The sequence below is a fragment of the Agelaius tricolor genome, unplaced genomic scaffold (assembly GCF_023055355.1).
Source record: "Agelaius tricolor isolate 1412-34295 unplaced genomic scaffold, bAgeTri1.0.p SCAF_10, whole genome shotgun sequence".
NCBI lineage: Eukaryota > Metazoa > Chordata > Aves > Passeriformes > Icteridae > Agelaius > Agelaius tricolor.
The window spans coordinates 16892108-16907617 of record NW_027269270.1 but is presented as its reverse complement, the minus strand read 5'-3'; the positions used below and the strand labels follow the sequence as shown (position 1 = coordinate 16907617).

The 15510-nt window shown below is 37.9% G+C and overlaps 1 protein-coding gene across 1 annotated transcript in view; it reads right to left on the bottom strand.

The window, feature by feature from the left end:
- Positions 1–15510, bottom strand: part of LRP2 (LDL receptor related protein 2) — a 110898-nt gene that overhangs the window by 46243 nt on the left and 49145 nt on the right. The window contains exons 25-37 of the mRNA XM_071434966.1: positions 15081–15458; positions 13959–14207; positions 11561–11772; positions 10908–11092; positions 9793–10021; positions 8531–8708; positions 6430–6558; positions 5286–5452; positions 3482–3625; positions 2405–2514; positions 1329–1506; positions 805–1018; positions 107–346 (exon numbers count right to left, since the gene is read on the bottom strand). Of these exons, the coding sequence (XP_071291067.1) occupies positions 107–346; positions 805–1018; positions 1329–1506; positions 2405–2514; positions 3482–3625; positions 5286–5452; positions 6430–6558; positions 8531–8708; positions 9793–10021; positions 10908–11092; positions 11561–11772; positions 13959–14207; positions 15081–15458 (2613 nt within the window). The remainder of the gene's footprint in view (positions 1–106; positions 347–804; positions 1019–1328; positions 1507–2404; positions 2515–3481; positions 3626–5285; positions 5453–6429; positions 6559–8530; positions 8709–9792; positions 10022–10907; positions 11093–11560; positions 11773–13958; positions 14208–15080; positions 15459–15510) is intronic.

Here is a 15510-nt window from a genome sequence, read left to right as displayed (position 1 = left end):
TGATTATTTTATAGAAACTAAATTCTTTAAAGTATGTGCTATGTTAGAAAGAAATGCCAAAATACCAGGCATGACAAGATTTTTTCCTATTATAATTTTCACATACCTCTTCCTGCCAGTGGTACCATGGCTTCAGAGTGATCTGATGTCTCTAAACTAAATCCTTTAATTGCAGAGAGCATAGAAACAACTACAAATGAACTGTATGGGGAACAGGTTCTGTTATCAGGATTTAGCTGAAAGCCAGTAGCACAGGCACAGGTGAATAATCCACCAGGTACAGGCAGGCAAAGCTGCTGGCACACTCCAATATTATTACTGCAGCCATTTGTGGAACCGGCAGAATCTGCAAAAGACATACATGGCAAAACAAAAATCTCAACTGCATCATCACAAACACCCATAGATATACACCCAAATGCATATAGTTGCATAGTATTAACAATCAGCTGACAAAAATAAAGATCCTAATCAGAATACATTTTAGCACAGATGTGATAGCAATGGGTTTACTGGTCTCTTGTCATCTAAGATCAATGGGGCCAACAGCCAGATAAAACAAATTTGAAGCTAAAGTAACAAAATTTCTTAGTCAACACAACTTTAATAAAACTACATGAGCCAGTAGATGCCTTAACTAGATGGTGGAGCATCTCTTTACCAAAACCAGGCAAAATGCTGCTGACACTTTTCCTGTAAGCCAAATCAAAGAATATCCTTTGAAAGAGCAACCATTCTGTCTCTAAGGAAAGTTCGAGTTTTTGCAAGTTGAATATCCTGAAACACCTCTCTACAAATACTCACTGTCTCTGTAATACACTCGTAGGCTCTTCAGTCTTGGGACATTATCTCTCAGTACTACTTTGTTTGCACCGGTGGCCTTGTCAACTCGTTCAATTACTTCATAATCTCGATCAGTGTAGTACAGAAAGGTACCGTACACAGCAACTCCCCAGGGATGAGAAAGATGAACCACGAGAGTCACACGATTTGTACCATCCAAATTGCCTCTCTCGATCTAAGAAATCATTTTAAAGATTAGGATTATATTTCCTATAGCAACAGTTCAGGTTATAAAACAAAAATGCAACGCATGATACTAACATCTCTTTTGTGCATGAAATCTTTAGGTACAAGGTAGGACGGAAAGGCAAGCAGTATATGATTTCTGATCTTATACTTTTGATAGTATTTAATAACAACTATCCAGATTTTGCTTGGTCCTGCAACTCCCATTTATAAAAGAAAATTGAAGTAACTAAATCACTCATGTGAACCATAGATGCAGAGACAGGTAAAGAAGCAATTATTAAAAATATATCTCCTACCATTCCTGTGCTTGTGACAGCCCAGTACAACTTTTGTTCCTTAATGTCAATGGTAAGAAACTCTACATGGTCCAGGTTGCCAGTGAAGAGGGTTTGTATGCTTGAGCCATCCATGTTTGCACTGGCAATCTTTGCTGGGACTCCACTGTCAGTTCCCTGGTCTGTCCAGTACAGCTTCCTGTAACAGACATTAGCAGATCTGTTAGCAAAACTAGAAGCAAGAGAAATCAATGGACCAGAGTCGCTTGAGCATACGCTTAAAACCAATTCCTCTGTCAAACACCTCAGCACATGCTGAACAGAGCTCATGCTGAATCAAATCACAGTTAAAAAGAGCTTATTTGAGAAAGAGAAGAATGCTTGTTCTCTCGACAAAGAGAAACACCTGCTTCTCTTGAAAGAGAGGAATGCCTCTTAAATAATTTTTAGAAATCCATAACCTCGCCTATTTTGTCCCATGATACCATCAGCAAGTAAATGCAGTAGAGTATTATGACCATAACATAAAGGACTCCTCTTTATAATAATAATTCTGTTTCACAGATGGCTGCAACATTTCAGAGTGAGTTTGGTTTCAATTTTCAATTAAAACTACAGAATTAGAAAAAATCTAGATGAAACAAAAAAAAAAAAAAAGCAAATTGTTCTTTTTGGGAACAAGCAGCGAAATTATATTTAGTGCTATACTTTTTGACATGTGACATTTTTCCCATGTAATACGTATTTCTAGGCTTAAGTCAGACATCACAAGATATTTTACAGAAAGACACTGGAGTACTCTTTATTCTGGGTTCCCATTTTTCAGGGATTTTTTCACAATCATAATATTCTGAGATTTTCTTTTACATTAAAAAATGGTGCTATACAAGCATGTTGTAAATTAAGGAGGATGAACATCTATGTAATAATTTAGGACGCTATGCACTTATTTTTTACAGCTTAAAAAGAGTAAATAAATTCTGTCCAAACATGAAACAAACCAAACCATGTCAAATCCAGGATGAAAATCCTAAAAAACAAGAAAAATATGGAGAATATATTCATGAGCAAATACAACAGTAGTTCTGGAAATTTACCCTCTTGCTGGATCAACTGCCAAACCAATTGGTGTGCCAGCTCCCAGAGAGGTGCCATCATTGGTAATCAGTGTTTTCCTGTACATTATGTCACCATGCAGCTTCAGGACCTATGCAAACATTGGACTTATCAGATCATGCAATATAGAACTTACAGTGCATTTTCAAATTACAGGAATGAAGCCTAAATCAACATGGAGTTGAAATTGCAGAAGACTTTCTTGAATACCATGAAGACAAAGCACATTGTTCTGTACTCTAACCACCGCCTTTCTCTAACATGCACCCCTTGAAAGAGCTGCTTGCAGCTAAGAACCTGCCTATGATAACAAGGAAGGCTCTTAAGCATAAAAACAATTTATCTTTCAGTTTCCATAATATCTTGAAGGACTGAATGGGTAGATGAAATTCTGATTTAGGAAGTATCCCGTTTCATTTGCTCAAATTAGCTGCCTTTTAATTTAATAGTAGGCATTTATATTTTGGAACAAGAACTAATGACTGGGTTTATTCACAGTCATTACTATATAATATATTACTTATCCTCCATTTCCCTACTCTGAATGACAATTTTATCATTCACATACCATGAGACTGCTTGTCTCTAGAAAGCTACATGATACATTATCAAAGCATTTGGGAATGGATCTTACTGCGTTCAAGGGCAGCATTCCTTTACTATCAGGGGCATTGCATTCGGATCATTGATTTGAAGGAAGGATAATACCAGAAGTAACTCTAGTCATCATAGTGTTAAACACACCTGTGTGTTAAACACTAGAAGCCTAAGGCATTGTAGGGAGAAAACAAAAAAAGAAATTTATACACAAATAAATTTTGCAGGGTAGATCTATGCACAAATAAAGTGTCCAGAATATATCACTTTCAATCTTTTTGACTATGTTTAAATTTAAGTTTCTGTTCAAGTTTGAGAAGTATTTTTCTACTGACAGATTACACTTTAAAGTAAATCTAATTTAAGCTTTTCACGAAATAAATATTACTAATTTTAACCTGTATACATAGCAGTGAAAAATCTAGCCTCTTATTTTCCAATTGTCCCTCTTAAATAATTACCTCAATTGACTGTGTCCCTGGGTTCGTGTAATACAGGTTTGCAGATATCCAATCTAGTGCCAGACCAGTAGGAGCACCAATAACAGCTGCTGGAGCAAAAACTGTCCTGTTGGCTCCATCTGACCTCACTCTGTGAATTTCGCCCTTGGAAAGAAAAATAACAAAAGTTTAAAAAGTGTCAAGAGCAGAAAACACTCTTCTATTCCAACTACACTAGCACTTCTTTTATACTGCAATCATTTCTAATCACAGTTCTAGGCAGAAGGCGGCAGAGGCAGAGATAGGGCAGAACCAGGAATATAAAATGGAGAACAGGAATACAGAAATATCTTTTTTGCAGAGGGTGTTCCATGACTGACACAGGTGTCTCAGCTCTATTTGGGAGCAACCGAAGCCTGAGGCCTGCAGGTCAGGGGAACAGCTGGGAGGCACAGCCCAGAGGCACACCTTTGGCAGGCCTTGTCAAGACCCACCTAAAGCAGACCTAACACCTAACACTTGCCCTGTGAAGGCACCTGCCATTCCACTTAGCAGGATTTAACTTGCTGATAATGGATGTATTAGCCCTTGACTGCCCACACTATTGTATATGTCAGCTGGGTCTGCTGGCTGACATCTGTCAAGAATATTTTTTCAGACTGCAGGGAAGATGAAACAGATTCCCAGGTACTTAAGTAATTTCTCGGGCAAAGATTTGCTTAAATAGGTCTATTTAACTACTTCATTGAACTAAACATTCTAACTCTAAGAACAAATGATTAAACAAAATGTAATTTCTTTATTAGTGGCATAGAATACACTTTAAAATTAGTTCTTTTAAAAATTGTATTTACTTCAGAGCTGCAAAATGTAAAGAAAGCAGATTGGGAAAAAAACCCAAAAATCTTGTGTGGATGAAACATAACAAGTTTGTGTGAATTGTTTCTGTTAAAACATAATTACAGAAATCTCCTTATCTACCATCATATTTCTCCAAGACCTAATTATTGCTTTTCTTGACAAAAAGAATTGTTTTTAAGTTTCCAAGAGTGAAGACATATTGCAGAATCAGTAGTTTCCTATCACATCGGTCTCACAGACTACCATAGATTTTTTCCTTTTGAAGTGTCCATTCACAAAAATTATGTAATTTTTTCCCCTTTTGTTTTTTGTGACAAGTTAGCCTTATAGAACACACATAGTTTCTTAGTTCATGACCAGCAATAAAAGCAATTAGTCAAACAATTATAAATAACTACTAAAAATTAGTTCAAATTCATTTTTAAATCTATAAGCCTCACATGTGCTACCTGGAAATTCTTGTGAGTTTGCAACCATCTATTTAAAGAAAAAGATGCTTCTTTATGATGTCAATTCATTAAGTGCTCAGACTAAATGCACATACATTCATTCTAATGCTGTGTCACTGTGTCCAATGCACTGCTCCCATGGAGAAGTGCTCTGGCTGTGTTTGCAGAGTTGACTGCTAAGTCAAGAGAGCAGAGAGAGCAAACTACAGCACAGCAGGGCTGAGAGCATGGGTCTGTCAATGCTCTCCAGTATTTCCTCTTCATGTCTCTGAGCCAGGAAAAAACATTAATCAGATGTTCCTGCTGACAAAAATAAGAACTACTTTACAAAAGACACAAAGCTTCTTTACTTGCCCTGGGGGAACAACCAACAAAATAAGAAAAAATTTTGAAAAAAAAAACCCACCACACCACACCAACAAAAAGAAATGCTAACATATTTCAGTCCAAAATACTTCTCAAAAATAAAAAAGGTTTTAATTTAGTGCAAATTTTGAACACAAATACTAACTTACTGGATTTTCAACCCAATAAATCATCTGTTCAGAGTCATCAAAGTCAACATCAACACCATTTTGAACTCCTGCTATTGGAACCATAGCATCATTTGTCTTCTCCTCAGGGTTCAGAGAAATTCCATAAATTATATTATCTCTTACAGCAATAAGGAAAGGGTGTTCAACTGTGAAAACAAAGAGTAATTCAGAGTTGCTTCTGGTCAAGAAAAAGGCATTATGATATGCTTTTGATATGCTTTCGCCCTCCCACCCAAAAGTTCCCTGATGCTGAGAATGGCTCAATATTACCAGTGATGTTTTGAAAACACTTACAAGAGGTTTGTTCCCTCACTAGGAACAAGGTTATCAGTTATTTAAACTGCTGTAACATTTTAAGTTTCAGCACTGTGCAATCACAAGGCAAATTCTTGTGATTGAGCAGAAGGAAGTAAATAAGGCAGGATCACTCACTGCCAAACAAAAGAAGGATATTTATGCAGCTGCTCTAAGCTGCTTTTTCAAATCTTTGAGAAGGGGAACCAGCCAAAGCTCTGAGGATTCTGCAGGACCTGCCTGTGATAGGTTCTAATGCATATTAAGCAGGACCTACAAGCATGGAACAACATCACAGGGCAACTGCTGATCATTATTACAAAATATAACTGCAGAAATGTTTTCTGGTTTTATCCCTAAGGGAACAGACATACTCCCTTTTGGTATATTTATTTTTAGGTAAACTTGTACCCTTATGCTTAAATCTTATTAACAAAGGGCAATGCATTGGGTGATCTGAGAAAGTGCATCAGAGAGCTGCAGAGTGAGAGTCAGCAACTGCATTTCTCATCTGCTAGGGACTAGGGGAAGAGAATCTCCTGAGCACAGATTCCCTCCCCTTTTCCTTGTGCTTTGGTCTTTGGAGAACAAATCCTACCCTCCTCTTCCCACAGGCACAAGCTACCACTTAACAGGGAACTGGGCTGTAGAAGTAACCCATTGAATCTTTTATAATAGATCAAATACTTGGTTGGTTGGTTTGGTTTTGATTTTCTTTACTGGCTGCTTAACACCTTCATATAAATTTTGCAGTAAAAAATCTGGCACGAAAAACCACAAAACACAGCATCACTGCACCTCTCAAAATCTCATTCATATACTGCCCTACCTCTCATGCAGTTCCTGTTATCAGGAGAAAGGATCCACCCTGAAGGGCAAGCACAGGAAAAAAAAAGTGGTCCAGATGAAGAAAGTAAGCAGAGATGGCTACAGGGGGATGATGCACAGGAATTAATACCTGAAAATAAGAAAGGAGCTATTAGCAGCTATAACAATATAAGCAACTAGAGACAATATTCTCATTGCTCCTGACATTAACCCAGAACTAAGAAAGTTTTGCTATTTCCTTAAGATTAAAACAATGAAATGATTTCTAAGAACAACAAGGAATACAATATACTTGTGACAGGATACAATTTTCCATGGAAAACCAGTACATTATCATAGTAATCTTTGCAATTTTTATGCATCACAAAAAAAGCTTTCAAATTCTATTTCAAACTTTTCTTAACTGCATGAGGAAACCTGTGGGATTTGCAGTCCTTGATTGTAATAACCCTTCTAGATGGAGGATTTAAATTATTTGCTGAAACTTCTTAGAGAAACTAAAGAGAAAATAGTTGCAATGTCTTACTCAAAGATAGTGGGAATTCAACACCAAATTTCTTAGCTCACTTTAAAACTGTGAATCGAAAGTTGTAAAATGTAAAAAAAAGACACTGAAAATGTCTCCTGACTGCTATTATTACTATACACTAAAATTCAATCTAAACCACTTCCACAAACTTGCTACTGTACAAGATTTTTCAGAATGAGTAATCTTCATAAGAAAACAAAAATCAGATTTTGAGTACATCCTTAGCAATGGCAGCAGACCTTACTCTAAAAAGCTTGGAAGTTCCAGGAATTTACACAATTGTTACTAACATAAAAACTAACAAGAACTGAAAACAAATTAACATGACAATAAAATAATGGCATAAACTCAGAACTCAAACTGTAAGAAAATTGTTCATGTCATCAGTATAAAAAATCTAAACTCTGGTTAGTGTAAGATCCAATGGTTTACAAAATAAGAGAGTGGATGACAGTTTTATTACTGCATCTGGAACTTCAATCAGCATGTAATTATTCCTTCATTTGTCAACATCAGTGTGTTGTGCTATTCTGCAAGGACTCTATTCTCTCCCTTTTCGCCTGGCCACATAGAGTACAATAGAATAAGTCAGAATGAAAAATTATCAAATGTACTAAATACAATGAAGAAAAAGAAGAAAAAATTCTCCAGGGATAGAATTTTTTTTAAACCTTAGGTTGTAAAATAAAACCTCTCAAACCATAATTATGATGAATCAATTAAAGCTATGCCCTGCTAACTGAACAATTGACAGTGAGAATAGGCTTTAGTTTTGAACATGTCTGAGGAAGGCTTTGTTCCAAAATAAATCCAGCACTGAAAGTACTAGTGCCTTACTCAGATACTCAGGGAAGTCTCCACCTTCCCTGGCATGGGGGTGTATTTGAGGAAAAAAAAGAAAAAAAAAAGTAATATTTATTAGCTAGAAACACTCCATACACAAGAAATATAACTGAAGCTGAAAGATAATATTCATATCAACATGCTCAACACTCTTCAAGTCATGCTATGAAATAACAAAACAGTCTGATATGAAAGATCTCTACCTAACAGAAATAATTTAGGGTTTTTTAGTCTTTAAGCTACAAGAGATCTCCTGCACAAGATCTCACAGAGAATATTTAACGCAATGAAGGGGATTATTTATCATTATTGTTTCATTGACTAAAATAATGTAGAAGTACTTTCAGAGAAAGTTGATGACAGTAATCTTTTCAAAAATTATTATTACCACACAAGAAATTGAATCTAGTATGCCACAGAGAGAAATTTTTTAAATTAAAATGCTTTCCAAAAATGCCTCAATTGTCTTGTAAAAACATTCAGAACAAAGTGCAAGAAAATGGCACACACTACCTCCTTCTTTTTCTTTTTGGCTAGTCATCATCCTGAAATGCTGCCTAGGTGGTTGCTTTCCCTAGCACCAGATTGAACAGCTGCAAGTCAATAGTATGAATCATTTGCTTGTTTTAACCCAACCCATTTGCTGAAAAGACTGATTCTTGGTGTTCCAATGAATGACATCACTGCATGCTTATTTCTGCAATTACCAAAGTTGTTTTGATGAACTTACCATTAGGCTGCTTTACAGGATGGACTGCCACAAGACCCAAAGGCTGGTGAATGTTATAAATCATAACTGTCTGGTTTCCTCCATGCCATTTATTGGCCCGAATTACTCGATTAGTATAGCGGTCACTCCAGTACACAAAATCTTCAAAGACAGTTAGACCATGTGGATGCTGCAATATCTAAAAAGGCAAGGTTGATTACCAATTTACTTCTGGAGATTTGCAGATGTAAAGCTTGCAATGAAGTAATAACAGAGGTGAGCATAATTTTTAAATAAATAAATAATGAAGCAACGGTGTCTCAAAAGATATTTTTCAGAAAAAAAAATGAAATGTCATCTATAGTCTAAAAATAATACATTAATAATGAGGAAAATATATATTGTTTTAAAGTGGAATGCTATAGAGATCCTGTGAGATAAAGAGAATGAGGAATTAAGAAAGCAGTCTAACTACTTTGGGTAGAACCCACAGATAAAGAGCCAACTGTAGGTTTTCAAAAAGCACAGGAGGAAATGTCTAGTAAGAATTATGGATTTGTCAAGAACCTGCATCCTTGATAAGCTCCCCTAAAATTTACCAGAGGATCAAAGAATGAGGTTTATCTAGATTTCAGATAACCAGGAGTGGAAAGATTGCCTTGGCTCCTATATCACACTAATTGTCTCTCCAGCCAAAAGTAAAAACCCAGGAGTCAATTATTGAAAACATTCACATGGTTATTGATACCAGCTTCTGTGTGCCAGCTGAACATCTGTGCTATTGTTTTGGTACAAGGACAGTGCTACAAGCTGCCAGCAGCACTTCACTGGGAGACAGACTGTAAGAAGGATTGTCTTGATGGAGTTGCTGCACACAAGTCATAGCACAAAACCCTTCACTCCTGTCAAGAATAGTAGCAATAATCACTCACAAAATACCAGGAAAAGTTTCTCCAGGCTTTCTCTACTATACTTGCCTACAGAAAATGTACCACCTAGTTGCAGCAGTGTCTGATGTCACCTCCAGATTTCACACATGCAGACAGAACAGATGAGAATGCTATAAAGCACCAAGTCTACAGGCAGCTCCAGACTCTGCTGAAGATCTCCTGAGAGACTGAATAGGATAGCAACTTCTCTTTTTCCAGCAGCAGGAAGCAGATAAAATACTTCACATCTGCTTCACTCAATAATTTTGAAGAAAAATGCACCCAAGTCTATGACAATGCTAATATATTTTTCAGTACTATCAGCAGGGACACAGTTCCTTATTAATGACTTACCAGATCACTTGCAACCACCTGTCGTCTGTTGTTTCCATTGTAATCACAGAAATCGATATAATCAAGATAAGCATCAGCAAAATAGAGAAGTTTATTTGGATAATCAATGGAAAGTCCATTGGGCCAGTAGATTTTATTATTGACAATCACTGTGCGCATTTTGCCATCCATGCTGGCTTTTTCAATTCGGGGGTTTTGGCCCCAGTCCGTCCAGAACATTACATGAGCACTGAAAAAAGTAATTCATGGTTAGCAACCTGGGAAAAAAACTAGCAGCCTATTGAGAAACATTCCATAAAGAATCATTAGCCAAAAAGTAGAAGCAATCTTTCTATGAACAGTCCTACATAATGATACTGAAATAACTGACTTTAGCAACATGCTTACTGAAGATATTACAGTAATTTCTGTTATAAAAATTCTTTTAATACTTCTATTGTTGTTTCTATTTGTCAATAATAGCAGCTACTGGTTTTGTCAATATAGAAGCTACTGGTGTCACTGGTTTTTAACATTTATTATAATCTCATCCTCTGACTGCTACATAATAATTTTATACAGGCTTACACTCTAACAGGTATGCATTGATAATGTTAACAGCATTGAAACTGGCAGTAAACAGAGTTCAAGGCATTGAAAACCTCAAAAAAAGAGTAAAATTTTGTACATGAACAGTTCAAATCATCACATTAACTCTATACCACTTGCTATCTGAAATGGGAAGGTGCTTTTGTGATAACAATACAATCTGGATAATTATTTCAGACTTGGAACTATGAAGGTAGGCATATGACATGACATCACATTGTTTGTGGTATACCACCAACTGAAGTGATACATCATAATTTTGAATTAATACTTCTTAACTCAGAAGCAAATGAAGAAAAATCTTTTATAGGTGAAAAACCATCTTGCTGCACTGAAACAGAGCAACATATCACCAGTGATTACTTAATGACTTGAAATATTAATCAACTCTGCAAACACACTAAATTATTCTAAGTTGTTCCTTCCACTTGTCATTTACAATTCCAATACAATTTGGACATGTCTTAAATTTTAATAGTTACATCATAAAATAAGCATCTTAATAAAAATAATATGAAAAATCTTACTCAGTTCTAGGATCTAACACTAGTCCTCTTGGGTTTGTTATATTTTCACTGATCAGCACAGTCCTGTGGCTCCCATCCATTTTGGAGACTTCAATTGTTTCCAGAACAAAGTCTGTCCAGTAAAGGTTACGACCCACCCAATCCACTGCTATACTTTCAGTCACAGTGACACCACTGTCAAACACCTGTTCAAGAACAAAAAAGCAGGTGGGGGAGAGGAAAAAAAAAGATTATATTAAATTTTACCCTTTGCATTTCTATAGATACGGAAAATTATGAACCAAGTTTCCAAGGTCTTCTAGGTCTACAATGCAGAATGAATCACAACGTACGTATTCAAAATGATGGCAAAGCATAAACCCAAACACTCCTACTAACTTCAGGAGGCCTATTGAAGAAGTTAGAATTTACTAATAGGAAAATCAGTTTATATTGTGATGCTTAAAGAAGGGCTTCTTGAAAGCATTCAGTTTCCCTTTTCAAACAGCTATTTGAAATGTTAGCTTAGCTTATCTACAAAGTTATTTCATTTTGTCTCTGTTATCTCTTTTCTTACTATATATGGATTTTCCTCTTCTCCTTCATTAACTAAAGATACAGTGTCTTCATTTTCTCTCCATAAAAGACAAGAAAACTTACTCGGCAAAACTTACTATTTTTCGGTCACTCCCATTTTGATAAGCACTCCAAATTTTATCCTGTGTTGTATCAGACCAAAAGATACGATCTGTGACTGAATCAAAATCAATAGCCACAATATTTGTCCCATCCCGAACCAGAGAATAAATACTGTGTGACTGAGAAGTGATGTTATCCACAACAATTTGGTTACGACTTGCCACCAGCAAAAGAAGATTCCCAGATTCTGTCAGAGGAATAGAAATTAAAATAAACCAATTACTATTCAACAGTAATTGGGAGAAAAAGAAACCCTGAATAATTTAACATGACTTTCTAGCATCAACGCTATAGTATCTAGACATAAATATTGAAAGGACAAATTTAAATCAATTCCCAGGCCAAGATATAGTATCATACCCAGTCTGTCCATCCTGACTTTTAAATATACATTGGCTTTTCTCCATAACTCCTTTTACAAACTTCCCTCCCAGGCTCCTATCTGGACCTTAGGTCCTATTGCCCACTGTCTAACCAGTTTGCTGCTGATATCCAACACTCATTCCTCCATAAAACTCTTTCATCTCCCACTCCCAATTCAACTCCCAAAGTTTTTGGCACTTCCAATTAATCTACTCAGCCTGGTCTCCCTCCTTTGTAACCCACCTTCTCTTTTTTCCCCCTTTGGACCATGTGGGAACAAGGGAGAAGAAGCAGATTACAGGAAAGCCATAGATTGCTGTAATTAGGTTGCACAGATAAGATGCTGAAAAACAACTGAAGAGCATCAACCATAAAGACAGCAAAGTACAAGAAACTCCCTATTAGTAACGGCCAAACATATGTGCAGAGAAAATGCAAGTGTCTTCCACAACCTGAGTATATCCCTAAACCAGGAAACTTGTAGAGATAAATTCCACGGGGTTTATGGCTTCTCTTCCCTGTCAGTGTACTACAGAAGAGACAGAGAACAACTGGCATCTAGGCTGCATCAGTGATGTCTGCTCCTTAGAAATGAGCAAAGTACAGCATAGGCACCAGGTAAGTCTTATGAAAGGCTGGGATTTTAACACTTTGTGAGCATTGAACTTTATAAACAGTTAATTTTGGCCTACGGCTTACAAGCCTCTGACATTGCTTTTCTTCAAAATATATTTTTGATCATTGCAAGCTGAAAAAAAATAGCGTTCATTGAAATATACTAATTCTATGAAATATTAGTTTCTAATTAACCCTACAGCTGACAGTTTTAATTCTCACGGTCATCTGCCATGAACAGCTCTAAAATCAACTCTTTTAAGAGAAAAAGATCATAATGGCAAAGTGTTGGCAGTTAGATTTTTCCTTTAGTTCCTTTCTCTCAGGGAATTTTCTCCAATTTGTTGCTAAAAGATAATTAAGGACTGGTACTTAAGAGAGACAAAGGATATAGCCCAGGAGAAGGGGGATGAGTGCAGCTGGCTGCACTATCTAGCTGAGGGGCATTTTCTTGGGAAGGGCAGCAATACCTCGAGATTTTGGCTGGGGGGTGAGGGGCTGGGCTGGACTCCATGCTTTTGCTGTCGGCATCGGAGGAGGACGGTCAGTCGAGCTGATGCCACTGCCACCGCCCCACCCCGTACTGCTTCTTCCTTACTGTGGGTGAGCCTCGGCTTGTAAGAGCAGCTGGTGGACTGGCACCTTCTTAACACCCTACCGCACTAGAAAGGGCCCTCACCACCTACCTGAGTGCCTCAGGAGAAAACCTGGGACCCCCTCGAAGGAGGCTCTCCTCCGGCTGCACGGAGCGGGTCTGCCGCTGCCCAGCCCTGTCGTTTTTCTGCCACTGCTCCGGGTTTTCGCTACACTCCAACCCCACTCCCCTGCCTGCTGGGAAGCCCCTGAGGCTCCTGCTACCGCTGTGGAGTTTCTGATACATTTCCTTTCCTACTCTGGGGTTGCAGCCACCGCTCCGAGGTTCTTACCGCAGCCCAATTCACCATCCCTCCCGTGAGGGGGACGCGGCCGATCTCGCGCCACAGCGCCCCCTGCCGGCGCAGGGCAATCACCGCAGCCGCCCCGCCGGGCCGGAGCCAGCAGCGCCCCTGGAGGCCGGGAGCGGAACTGCAGCGAAGGGAAGCGCCCGCAGCCCAGAGGAGGCGGCCCCGGGCGTCCGGTTCGGTTCGGTTCGGTTCGCTGCTGCTACAGGGGTTGGCTATTTGTCTTGTTATACATATCTACATGTGTATATATATTAATAAAGAACTGCTATTCCTTTTCCCATATCTTTGCCTGAAAGCTCCTTAATTTCAAAGTTATAATTATTTGGAGGGAAGGGCATCATATTTTCCTTTCCACCTTCCTTGGCAGAGACCTGTCTTTCAAACTGAGACACAAAGCTGGACAGTTTTCAGGCACTGCTGTCATTCTTAGACTAACATCAATGTTTCTCACCTGCTGCTTTACAAATCCTCCCATTGGCTTCTAGAATGTATCCTTCATCACAATAACACCTAAAGGATCCTCTCTCGTTGTAACAGTGCTGACTACAAAAGCCTGGAGGGTCACATTCATTAATATCTTCACAGGTCTTGGAGTCATTTGCAAGCTGGTATCCAATAGGACAGGTACACTGAGCTCCAAAAGGTCCTTGAATACATTCATGAGTGCAGCCAGCATTATTGTCAGAGCAGCTTTCCTGATCTGAAGATGGGTTGGGGAAAGAGATAAGCAAATAATCAACAAATGCTTCCTGTGATAAATTTAAATCTTTACAATTGTATTATTAGCCAAAGACTGCTACTAAAATGACCGCAGAATCTCAGTTATGCAGTGTGAGAATGGACTGTGATCCTTATGCAAAATACAGCAAACACAGTGCACATTAAGGCAGGTAACAACATCACCTGTACTGAATCTCATCAAATGAATGCCAAACAGAAGGCTAAGTATATACAACAACTTTTTCAAAAATAGATAGAAATATACAAAATTTACTTTACCACTCCAATCTTAAAGTTGTATAAATAATAATTTAAAATAGTTTATAATCATACCTGGCTGGGGTTCATCTGAGAATGTGCATTGATTAAAGAGAAGAAGGAGGAAAGAAGGAAAGAAAAAGATTATGTTTAAATCAATTAATAATCAACATAAATACAAATTCTCACTACAAATGAACTTCTTGATTTTAATCATGATTCTTGAAGTTAAAAATTTACAAGAGAATATTAAGGATTGAATCACATTGCATCTGAACATAAAGCATATTATGCTTTAGTGAATGTGTCCAGGAACACAAAGTTCGTTCCCATGTAATTATATAAAAATCTAAAGTCAGTGGGAATCACACTGGAATTCAGAGCACAAGACTGGACATAGCGAATGAATTCCTCAGTCATCATTGCAGTATCTTTTCACTGGAAGCAAGTTCTACTTAGAAATGTGAGTTCAAATTACATTGTGCTTACATTTCCACCAGAAACATTGTGACATTAAATAGAGCATGCTGAGTATTTCATTTCTTCCTGAAGACATGACACATAGTCTACAGTAGATACTTGAAGAGTAACTTACTGCACAGTGGGGATTCATCAGCTCCATTAGGACAGTCAGCAGAATTATCACATACTTTGCTGAGATTCACACAGATACTGTGACCTGGACATTGCCACTGCCAGCTGGGGCAGCGGAAGGGCTGAGTTGGACAATCCCTCTCATCACTCATGTCCCTGCAGTCGTTATCCCCATCACAGATCCACGCTCGGTACACACAATTGCCATTATCACAGCGGAAAAGCGAGGGAGGACATGTTCTGGGAGGACACCTGTGATGTTCATCTGAGCCATCTGCACAATCAACATGGCCATCACATTCCCAGTGATCAGGAATACAACTGCCATCTGATTGACACTGGAATTCATGCTGGTGGCACATCCCTGGTGGTCTTGTAGCTAGAACAGTGACAGTCAACAGTTCAGAAGCTGTTTCAATTTTAGACAGAGA